This window comes from Haliotis rufescens, unplaced genomic scaffold (genome assembly GCF_023055435.1).
Source record: "Haliotis rufescens isolate VD_foot unplaced genomic scaffold, xgHalRufe1.0.p SCAF_16, whole genome shotgun sequence".
NCBI lineage: Eukaryota > Metazoa > Mollusca > Gastropoda > Lepetellida > Haliotidae > Haliotis > Haliotis rufescens.
In genome coordinates this window covers 21,311,307-21,324,076 of record NW_025963846.1, presented here as the reverse complement: position 1 = coordinate 21,324,076, position 12,770 = coordinate 21,311,307, and the positions used below count along the sequence as shown (strand labels likewise).

The 12,770-nt window shown below is 41.7% G+C and overlaps 1 protein-coding gene across 3 annotated transcripts in view; it reads right to left on the bottom strand.

Annotated features, from left to right (window-relative positions):
• Window positions 1-12,770, bottom strand: part of LOC124122176 — a 28,502-nt gene that overhangs the window by 13,039 nt on the left and 2,693 nt on the right. For 2 of the 3 annotated variants that reach the window (XM_046485301.2, XM_048396980.1), the window contains exons 2-4: window positions 3,104-3,145; window positions 1,416-1,457; window positions 40-81 (exon numbers count right to left, since the gene is read on the bottom strand). In XM_046485301.2, coding sequence (XP_046341257.2) covers window positions 40-81; window positions 1,416-1,457; window positions 3,104-3,145 — 126 coding nt within the window. The remainder of the gene's footprint in view (window positions 1-39; window positions 82-1,415; window positions 1,458-3,103; window positions 3,146-12,770) is intronic. The other variant, XM_048396981.1, reaches the window with a different exon arrangement.

Genomic DNA, 12,770 nt, shown 5'->3' with positions numbered 1-12,770 from the left:
AACTAATAATGATTTTGCCACTAAGAGAATACCTCTCACCTGGAGTCGCGGTAGTGTTGGATGTCGTTTCGTCGAATTGATCTGAAACAATTGACAGCATTATGAAAGAGTAAGTCAAGGATTGTTATTGATGTGCAATAAATGTTTTTCATGCTCATTGGTTTACTCGACATCCATGAAGATTGTAGTTTATGATCAATCATAGACTGTGTTACCAGAGCTTATATCAAACGTGAAGAAAGTGTGGAGATTTGTGTGGAAAAAGTGTTCTGGAAAATACTTGAAAAACTAATTGTGACGCAGTTTTTGACAACCAATGTTTTTTCACTGAATATCCATGTGTTTCGGTCTAAAAGAATCCTTTGGATCATCCTTATAGCGACAAAAGTACTAGTATATGCCTTGGTACAAAGACTGGACAATATTCTATATCTCTTTCCATCTTTCCATCTCTTTTAGCCCCTTAACGCCCAGCGCCAGACAGGGTAACAACAAGTACCTTATTTTAACGTCTTTTGGTCTCCCCCCCCCCCCCCCCCCCCCCAGCCACCCCCCCTAAAAGTACTAAAATCTGTACTTTACTATGAAAGTGTTATCCCAAATATAACATTTGTTACATTTGACCACTTTCTAAACAATCTCATTAAAATCAGATCTAAGTTCGCTGCCGCTAAACAAAGATCTGAGGACATCCAGTTACGGGTCACGTCAGAACGACCTTTCGTGAACTTTGACCGACCACTGAACTAACTAACAAGATGTCAACATCAGCCAATTAGAAAGCAGCTTTCTCGAGCTTAACGGCACTCGTTTCAACCTGGCGACTTCCATTTCAGACTACGCTTGAAAAATATGTTGACACAATTCTCGATTTATAATTTTTTTAAACTGAAAAAACGAACATTCCGGAATGTCTAATATATGGTTGAGATTGTATGGCAGTGCTTCCCACGTACTGTGCAACGCCTTTTCCGTTCAAATGTTTCTCTAATGGAAGCGAGAGATCATCCCTCACCACTCGCCCCTTTTCGTAACCCGCTATTCGGCTTGTTCCGGAATAACACGAGTTGGTCACGATTGGCGAGAGATAGACAATGATTTTGACGGAATCAGTCGCACGGGCCGTAACAGTCGTTCTGAATACCCCGTATTAACATTTTCGAGGATGAGTGATTAGAAAACACATTCCGACTGTCACTTTCATGATCTGGTAAGTGGTCGGATAAAAGGTCGGTCTGACGTGACCCGTAATGGGATGTCCTCAGATCTTTGATTAGCGACAGCGGGAACTAAAATCTGATTTTATTGAGATTGGCCGTCATATAGCTGGAATATTGCTGAGTGCGGCGTTAAACAACAAACAAACATGAAGGAGAAACTAATAATGATATTGCCACTAAGAGAATACCTCTCACCTGGAGTCGCGGTAGTGTTGGATGTCGTTTCGTCGAATTGATCTGAAACAATTGACAGCATTATGAAAGAGTAAGTCAAGGATTGTTATTGATGTGCAATAAATGTTTTTCATGCTCATTGGTTTACTCGACATCCATGAAGATTGTAGTTTATGATCAATCATAGACTGTGTTACCAGAGCTTATATCAAACGTGAAGAAAGTGTGGAGATTTGTGTGGAAAAAGTGTTCTGGGAAATACTTGAAAAACTAATTGTGACGCAGTTTTTGACAACCAATGTTTTTCACTGAATATCCATGTGTTTTCGGTCTAAAAGAATCCTTTGGATCATCCTTATAGCGACAAAAGAACTAGTATATGCCTTGGTACAAAGACTGGTAATATTCTATATCTCTTTCCATCTTTCCATCTCTTTTAGCCCCTTAACGCCGAGCGCCAGACAGGGTAACAACAAGTACCTTATTTTAACGTCTTTTGGTCTATGATTATGGCTTTGAATCCTTGACTGCCCTAATTATGTTTTAGGAGTGTGAGCACCATACCAGAGTTTGCATTGTGTGTTTCAACAAAGTGGTAAATGTTTTAGACCTGCGCCACTTCAGGCTTTGCTCCCACATCAAGCTGTGATATAACTGAAATACTATTCAGAGCGGCGCGAAACCCAGTGTCACCTATCCCACTATAGCAATGATGTAGAAGTTCTAAATCAATCAAATGATTCAGTTTGTTATGAACGAAATGTAGCTTACATACTGATGGGAATCAACCAAAATAAAACTACTAGAATCTGTACTTTACTAAGAAGTGTTATCCCAAATATAACATGTGTTACATTTGACCACTTTCTAAATGATATTATGTGTTCGTAGCTTTCGGCCAACGGATCCGTGCCAATTTACACTTGTCAGAGGGGTACACAAATACTTGATCTAGACTACCAGGTGTCGGACTTGCCTCACTCTTGCTGTGTGGCTTCGAATCCCGGATGGGACTCAACAACAACAAAAGTACTAGAATTTGTACTTTACAAAGAAAGTGTTTTCTCAAATATAACATTTGTTACATTTGACCACTTTCTACTGGCTTGAAACAAAATGGCGGCGTCCTGTCAATACGATCTGATCGATAATCAAGATCTATATTGTAATAAAACGGGTCTTACCTCGCGAAGTGCATCAAATCACGTGAGCACCTTGATTAAAAACTTGAAAATGTGTGCAAAATATCTGTCCACCCCCAGTTGACGGTACACATGCTTTGCAAATCCTACGTCCGACAGACATCTGCACATTGAAATCCATGTTGTTTACAAACCGGATGTCTGGTTCGTCACGCGATTTTTATTGGACTACGCATAGACTAGTTAGTCCAGCCAACATGTGGCTCCGGAATTTCAGCCTGGTTAGGCAAGGGAAGCAACCCATGCTTGCCGTAAAAGGCGACTATGCTTGTCGTAATAGGCGACGGATCGTGGGGTCAGGCTCGCTGACGTGCCTGATGCATGTCATCGTATCCCAATTGCATGGATCGATGCTCATGATGTCAATCACTGGATTGTCGGGTCCAGACTCGATTATTTACAGACCGCCGGCTCATAGCTGGAATATTGCTGAGTGCGGCGTTAAACAACAAACAAACATAAAGAGGAAACTAATAATGATTTTGCCACTAAGAGAATACCTCTCACCTGGAGTCGCGGTAGTGATGGATGTCGTTTCGTCGAATTGATCTGAAACAATTGACAGCATTATGAAAGAGTAAGTCAAGGATTGTTATTGATGTGGAATAAATGTTTTTCATGCTCATTGGTTTACTCGACATCCAGGAAGATTGTAGTTTATGATCAATCATAGACTGTGTTACCAGAGCTTATATCAAACGTGAAGAAAGTGTGGAGATTTGTGTGGAAAAAGTGTTCTGGAAAATACTTGAAAAACTAATTGTGACGCAGTTTTTGACAACCAATGTTTTTCACTGAATATCCATGTGTTTCGGTCTAAAAGAATCCTTTGGATCATCCTTATAGCGACAAAAGTACTAGTATATGCCTTGGTACAAAGACTGGTAATATTCTATATCTCTTTCCATGATCGTTCCATCTCTTTTAGCCCCTTAACGCCGAGCGCCAGACAGGGTAACAACAAGTACCTTTTTTTAACGTCTTTTGGTCTATGATTATGGCTTTCGAATCCTGGATTGCCCTAATTTTGTTTAAGGAGTGTGAGCACCATACCCCCCCCCCCCCCCCCCCCCCCCAAAAAAAAAAAAAAACAAAACAAAAAAAAACTACTAGAATCAGTACTTTACTATGAAAGTGTTATCCCAAATATAACATTTGTTACATTTGACCACTTTCTAAACAATCTCATTAAAATCAGATCTAAGTTCGCTGCTGCTAAACAAAGATCTGAGGACATCCCATTACGGGTCACGTCAGAACGACCTTTCGTGAACTTTGACCAACCACTGAAATAACTAACAAGATGTCGACATCAGCCAATTAGAAAGCAGTTTCTTGAGCTTTACGGCACTCGTTTCAACCTGGCGACTTCCATTTCAGACTACGCTTGAAAAATATGCTGACACAGTTCTCGTTGAACAAACGAACATTCCGGAATGTCTAATATATGGTGGAGATTGTATGGCAGTGCTTCCCACGTACTGTGCAACGCCTTTTCCGTTCAAATGTTTCTCCCATGGAAGCGAGAGATCATTCCTCACCACTCGCCCCTTTCCGTAACCCGCTATTCGGCTTGTCCCGGAATAACACGAGTTGGTCACGATTGGCGAGACATAGACAATGATTTTGACGGAATCAGTCGTACTGTCGTTCTGAATACCCCGTATTAACATTTTCGAGGATGAATGATTAGAAAACACATTCCGAGTACTTGATCTAGACTACCAGGTGTCGGACTTGCCTCACTCTTGCTATGTGGCTTCGAAACCAGGGTTAGAAATTGGCACACGTCCTATAGTCCTTGCCAAACTGCCAAATAGCTAAGGTATCATGACTAGTAGAAAATTGCCATTTTTAAGGGTTTTGCTATATATTATCATCATAAGGACTAGTGGACCAAAAATGTTAGTTTCTACCGCTGGAAACCGCTATACAGGTCTTTCCCACATTTAGACCCTAAACGTGTTTAGCTGTTAAACACAATCATAAACATGTGAAGATCCGGGATAGAATAGGTCTTCGGCAACCCATGCTTGCCGTTAAAGGCGACTATGCTTGTCGTAAGAGGCGACTAATGAGATCAGGTGGTCAGGCTCGCTGACGTGCCTGATGCATGTCATCGTATACCAATTGCATGGATCGATGCTCATGATGTCAGTCACTGGATTGTCTGGTCCAGACTCGATTATTTACAGACCGCCGTCATATAGCTGGAATATTGTTGAGTGAGGCGTAAAACAACAAACACACAAACCTAAACATGTTTAGTAATGTGGCCGAGAGGGGACATTGCTTTCTCGCGGTTAAGCAATATCCCCTCTTGACCACTATAGGGGTCGCATGTGTTATCTGTTTCAATTGGGAGGTAATATTGAACTTTTCTCACAATTTACTTTAAACATAATTTAACTGTACAGACGTAGGTGATTTTAAAACAATCCACAGATTTCTGCGTAAAATGTAATTGATTGATTTATGGCCCTATTTAAGCGCGTGGCGGATAATGACAATAAGCTCTAAATAAATCAGGTTAAAATCTAAATATATACTTTTCAAAAGAGGTTAAGAAGACTATAATTAAAAGTCATGTCTAATTGTATTTCAAAAGACAATCTTATAATTGTGGGTGTCCTATAACTTGTTTGGAGTAGTATATGATGTTACAGTGTGTCATGCTGTTATCCGTAAATATTCCTTCTGACATTTGATTTATGATCAACTTGTATTGTGTCTCTTGTCTTGGGCAAATCTACAAGTATATGTACTTGTATATAGTGATTTGATAAACACCGCTGTGAGTGAGTATGGTTGTACGTCGCTTTGAACAGTAATCCAGCGATATCACGCGGGGAACACCAGAAATGGGCTTCACACATTGTACCCATCTTCGGCGTGACGAGCGAACGCCTGAACCACTAGGTGTAACAATATGAAGTGCATTACTATGATTATCTATAACATGTTAAATCAGCTATTCTAATATTTTATGTATATCTTAAGTATAGTTTTGTCAATATTATGTACGACTCGCAGTCGAACAACGTGAACGAGCCTTGGGTATGGTACAGATGGGAGCCACCCACGCCCATATTGCACGAACCTTCGGTTGCTCCTGTGTTGCCGTTACCAATTTGATGCAACGTTACAGACAGACAGGGCGGACCGCTGACAGGCCTAGAACAGGCAGACCCAGGGTGACCACGCCCCATGATGACCGGTACTTGCGTACCTTGCACCTCCGAAATCGCTTCCTGACAGTGACGTCATCGGCGACAAATGCCTTCGGTCACAGGGTTAGTCGACAGACAGTGGCCAGGAGACTCAGGGCTCATGGAATCAGGGCTTTAGACCATACAGAGGACAGATATTGACAGCGCAACATCGTCGTCTGCGATTGAGATGGGCCCGGACTGTACGACGTTGGCAACGACGTGACTGACAGAGGGTTGTCTTCACTGACGAAAGTCGATTCTGTATGTTTAGGGCTGATGGAGGACAACGTGTTTACCGCCGAAGGGGTGAACGAACGGCGGCGTGTTGCGTGCAGGAGGTCGTACCATATGGTGGAGGGAGTGTCATGGTGTGGGGAGGGATCTGTGGGCAGGAGAGTACACCGCTGGTCATCGTTGACGGAAACTTGACAGCTCAGCGTTACATGCATAACATTCTTCGTCCAGTTGTCCTACCATTTCTCTAACAGCAGGCACGTGGTGTCATTTATCAGCATGACAACGCTAGAGCCCATACAGCCAGAATTGGCTTCCTCGCAGGCAACAACGTCAACGCCCTGCCGTGGCCTGCACGCTCACCCGACATGTCCCCCATAGAACACCTCTGGGACTTGATGGATCGTCGTGTTCGACAACGACCACACTCTCCAGCCAACCGGCAAGAACTGATCTTGGCCCTCCAAGAAGAATGGCCTCAAATCCCACGTGACCTCATCAGACGACTGACTTTTTCAGTGCGTCGAAGAGTTTTTGCGTGTATTGAGGCATTTGGTGGTCACACACGCTACTAATGACTTGTTATTGAACGTGAGCGATTGTTTATGTACTCTGCCTATTGTCCATGTTTCTGAAAGCTCGAGTTTTGTACCACACCCAACTTTGGGAGGCTCTGACGTCATTCTCTGTCGCGGTATGATTGTCATTTTCAGTGTTTTTTATGTTGATACATTGATCTTCTCAATACACTTTACTTCATGCATGTATTGTTTGTTGATTTTGAGCAAGAGTGATATCAAACTCTGGTAAAGTTTCTTTTGGACGTCAGTTTATTTACAACGCATTTCATTTCTATTGTGCAATAACAGGTCTACATTACGGGACAAGGCACATGTTTAGGCTTGTGTTATGAATATAGACACATTTATTTACATTAGGATTATTTTTTTAAATGCTTCCCACGTACGAAGTTCGTTTGAGCGGAGTTGCTTCCCTTGGTGAAATCTCGAGCAGCTGGTCATGCGTTCGCGTCCCAGATTCGAACTGGTAATGACAACTGACCAGTCTGCACCGTATCGTCTTCGTCTGTTTCACCAAAGTAGTTAATACATAAACGGACATCCACGCCAAACAACTACTCGTACACAATTTTCTGCTTTTGTTTGTATGCCCTCTCTTTGCCTTCGCTCAAAGCGGTATTAACCCCATCCATTCATTATGTTCAACGAGTGATACCGCTGGTATCTACACACGTACATTTGTAGCCTATCTTGTAGATGCCTATCTTGCAGATGCCTATCTAGTAGATGCCTATCATCAGACCGACACTGTGACTGGTAGATATCTATCAGCTGATGGACAGGTAACGAGGAAGTCGCTGTAGTACAGGTTAATATTGAATATACATACACCCACGAAAGGGCCACACACATACAAGATGCATACTAGCCCTTTGTCGAGTATATATATTGACAATGAATATGAAATCCTAACGAACTGATAGCAAGCCAGATTGAATTTCATCAACAAAGTACCTTTTGCTGTCGGTAGGAGAATGATTTCAGATATATATACTACTCAAAAGAAGTTAAGGATCACCTGATTCTTTCATATTACAATAGTTAATCTCTCATGCCATGACAGATTAACATTACCACTATGAAAGAATCGGGTGATCCTTAACTTTGAGTAGTATATATATACCTCGAAAAAAGTTAAGCATCAGTTACAATATACTTCCACAGGCATTTTTGGAAATTGTATTCTCTGTCAATTCTCTGACGAAACTCAAATTGATATACAGAAACCAGGACCAGTTATCGAATGAAAGGTCTTGTAGCTGTGCATCTTCACAACATCAGTTATCTGACAACCCTTACACTTGCTGTTTCTGCTTCTCTACATCATCCGACATGACCCAGTACTATCAGAGACTATCAACCCACCCACCCTCATTAAGAAATAAACGACGAGTAGGATTTTTTTATCGTACAATTAAACACTGCAGGGACAATAAACCATGAGGAGCGGTGTTTTATTAAGAGATAAACCTACTCCGTTTTAAAATTTGATGTAGTCCCACTGCAACCGATGCCCTCATAGCGATACCAAAAACGCCAGTGATGTCTAATGTACGATAAACAACGACCACGAGTCTTTTATTTCTCATATGAAATATCAACATAATGTAATCTTTAAGGATGATGATAAAATGTACAAGTTTTAAAAACATTTACTCGCATTTTAATAATGATGACACCCTGAATAGATTCCGACCTCGGCAATGTCGGACAAGTCCATGTGATGTCCAGGTGGGTTTGGTAATGTCGGACAAGTCCATGTGGTGTCCAGGTGGGTTTGGTAATGTCGGACAAGTCCATGTGATGTCCAGGTGGGTTTGGTAATGGTATTTCCAACATATTCTCACAATCCTCACGTCGGATATCTGTACCTTTCCTCTTAATACCGATTGTAAAATCTCTTTTCGGACGCGATTGTTCGAGCACTGCGTTTATCTGAGTACCCCAGCTAAATTTATGGGTAACAACTCACTGGACACTTCCCTATCTTTTATTATATACTTAAGTGTAAAAGACTGAGTTTTCCGAAGTTGAGAAGAGGGATATTTTCATTGCAGTGAACATAACACTTGATATTTCACTGCTGTGAACATAACACTTTGACGGAACTATTGTCCTACAAGAGTGATCCCCCCTCAAATTGTCTCCCTTTATCGTAAGTGTCTGGCCCGTTCACAAACTGTTGATTTCCTTTTTACGTTAGTTCAACACTGACAAGGCAAAGTAAGGACAGCTGGTCATTTAGGGAGTTAATATCGCCTCATGGCGTTTGTTATTCTCTTGAAAATGTTCCGTTTCTTTATAAACTGTAAATTTCTTACTTAGCTCGTCAATCGAGACTGTTCGTTTCGCAAAGCGCCATTTTTGTTACTTGACCAGCGTGTATTCTTTAGCTTCCAACAGTTGATGAACGTCAACCAATACAACTTTAATCCTTATATTGACAGATACATAAATCATAACAAAACCATCCATTAAACATCAAACTTTAATTATTTAAAGCGAACTATATCAACGCGGAGAGTCGTGACGTCGTGACGTCATCCGTCCGAAAACATTCCATTTGAAGTGGAATCCCTTGGTTTTATGTCGGCTACGGAAATGTCATTCACTTGAAATGAGCAACAAGAAAAAGGTTTCCGTTGGAAAGAAATCCAGACTCGGCTGATGCTGAAAATGGATTGATATTAACGTTCTGTGAACTGTGGGTGTGTATTTGAGTCATACTACGGCTGCTGATGACGGGGATTACCGCATGTGGCGGCGCGGTTAGATTTCCCGAAGCAATACACGACAGTGTGGAGCTCAGTGATTACTTTGGTAAGTCGAGCATTCTCTGTTATAGCTTCGAATGGACGCTGCATTTCGACATATATTATCTGTCAAAGCCCGCATCATTCATAGCCTGAATCGATGTCGTCAGTTGTCCCTTTTTTTTAATGTTATTTTTAGACATTGAGGAATTCCCCTAAAGTAGTTCTGTATGTCTCCGCTCGATTGACAACGTAATCACGTGACATACTGACGTTCATCGGGAAATGAACGACAGTCAGCTTGGTAGTGTTCATCTGGGCGAGGTCACCCACTACTGTCAATATTGTCCAAACAACCCTTTCAGACCAAAGGCCGAGAAGGAATGAAACGCAAACGTGCAGACTCGCTTGCCTGTTTTTTTCCCGCTCGCCTCGGTTCCACAACTTTCATGTCTTCAGGTTTCAGTTCTAACGAGCATTTTTCCAACTGTGTCTTCCCGTTCTCAGGGAACTAATGTTCGAACCTGGCGGTAACTGACCATGCCATTTGAAACAGCCGCCTTCTCCCAGACATATTTGTTCGAGCTCATCAGAGTCTGACTGTTGCAGTTCTCGCCTCTTGCCTTGATTGACAGGGCCTATGACCTACCCGCTACGCGGAATCATACAGTTTGCGCATCGGTTTTTCGATTCATATAAGGGTAACGCTATTTTTTAGGGCATTATCATTTGTAGAAGCCCGATGTTTTCCATTAACTGCCCGACGAAGGAGGGCAGTTGAAAAGACCGAGGGCTTCTGCAAATGATAATGCCCTGAAAAAGAGCGTTACCGTTATTATAGCTAAAATGGATCGAATTTGTTATCAAATAAAAAGAAACAACAACATCGGTTTTGAAACATTTACTGCAATCAACACGAATGTCACTGACCACATTTTACAAATATGGAAACGTCATAGAACAAACTAGATGACGTCACTATAATACGTGACGTCATTTTCTCTACCCTATGACGTCACCTAACAACGGGCTTGATAATGGCCCGTCGTCAAGCAATTTGAGGGCATTATCAAGTTACAGTGGCCCGCTCATTTCTGATAACGTGCGGGCGGTTTAATGATAATTCTATCCATTTTAGCTATAATGATACCTTAATGACCCGAAAAAAATACACGGTCAATCTTTAAATAAACCACGCTGCGTTCTTCATGTGTCTTTGCGATTTATCGCATAGTTATTTTATATAACGCCGCACTTCATATGATATTCATATATCAACGACAATCACGGTGACCAATCTGTGAATGCAATTCAACAAAAAAAACATACCAATCTACACCAGGGCTCACTTGCACAAAGCGATCTTAGCGCTGAGATGATCGTAACTCCCATAGTCTTAGCGCCAAGATCACTTTGTGCAAGTAGGTCCAAGCCAATAACTGGTAGTTTCTCCTAACGATTGCGGCCCGTGAAGATCCGGGGTAGAATAGGTCTTCAGCAACCCATGCTTGCCGTAAAAGGCGACTATGCTTGTCGTAAAAGGCGACTAATGGGATCGGGTGGTCAGGCTCGATGACTTGGTTGATGCATGTCATCGATCCCAATTGCGTGGATCGATGCTCATGTTGTCAATCACTGGATTGTCTGGTCCAGACTCGATTATTTACAGACCGCCGTCATATAGCTGGAATATTGCTGAGTGCGGCGTTAAACAACGAACCAAAAAATCCTAACGATTGCCGGCGGCTTTACTGTACGAGCTGTATAATCACAATCATAACACCCTATCATCGTAATCCTCTGGTGATCTGCAACGACAGCTGATGACAAATAGAGTGGTTGTTAATAAATAATAATAGAAGCTTTTTCTGAAAATGCCCGGTGTATTTTGATCTTCATCTCCACCCTTTCATCATTGGGTTTATAATAGAAACAAGGATAGTTAATTTGTCATTATACCCTCCTTATCGAGGCGGCGTTTATCGACGTATAGATGTGATTATTTCTGTTTGACTTATATACACACTTAAGAGTGTTTATACCCACATTGAATTTTGCACGTCATGTATTGCACGTGAATGGGCTGAACGACTGATTTCCTTCGGGCTTGCGTTTTCTGTCACCTTCAATCTTGCTCTGTTCATTGTTTTTAAAGGTCGTTGTCCATTTTATCGGTTTCATTAAAACATCCAATCAGTGTGACACAAGCATAAATAACATGTTCTTCAATTGTTAATTACAACATACCCAGACGCCTGTTGGCACATGTTCATGTTGGTCGCCCTACACGCCTCGGTGACCCTTCAGTAATGCTTAGTATATCAATGTTGGATAGGTCAATGCGTCTATTTAAGAAAAAGACAACGACCACGTGTCGAATATTTCTTATGTAAAATATCAACACCATGTACAGCCTCTTTAAGGGTGGTGATGAAATGTGCAAGCTTTAAAAATATTTGCCTAAATTTAGATAAAGATGACTCCCTGAAAAGAATCCAGCCCCGGAAATGTCAGACGAGTCCATTTTACGAACAGGTGGGTTAAGTTTGGTATTTCCCTAATTCTCACAATCTCCAAGTGACGATTATCTGTACCTTTCTTCATAATACCGATTCACTCCCACTTTTGGAGTTTGATGTATGTCATTGTATCCCATCTGCGTGGATCGATGCTGATGATGTCAATCACTGGATTGTCTGGCCCAGACTCGATTACTTACAGACAGCCGTCATATAGCTGGAATATTGCTGAATGCGGCGTTAAACAACAACAACCAACCAACCAACCAACTTTTGGAAGCGATCGTTCGGCCACTGCGTTTATCTACGTTGCCCAGCTACATCTATGGGGAACAACTCACTCGACACTTCTTTCTAAAAAATAACCTTGTCATCTAGACTTGCTAAAATATTGTTTACTTGCTAGGGGAAAATAATGATAAACTGACGTCCAAAAGACCAACTGAAAATATAAATTTCAGACAAAGTATAAAAAAAAATTCTATGAAGTCTATCTAAAACACATAACCTAAATACAACAATAGTGTATGCAGAAAATGTTAATCGTCCGTTTCATGTTTCCGAGATAACACGCGAAAAAGTGAAAAACACGTGCACCACGGACAACTGCAAATGCACGTGCGGGTAAGGGTATAAAACGATTGCAACGGCAAGTCAGACATCCACAGTGATAAAAAAACACACTAAAGAAATGCCACGACTCACAGTCGAACAACGTGAACGAGCCTTGGGTATGGTACAGATGGGAGTCTGCGATTGAGATGGGCCCGGACTGTACGACGTTGGCAACGACGTGACTGGCAGAGGGTTATCGTCAATGGCGAAAGTCGATTCTGTATGTTTAGGGCTGATGGAGGACAACGTGTTTACCGCCG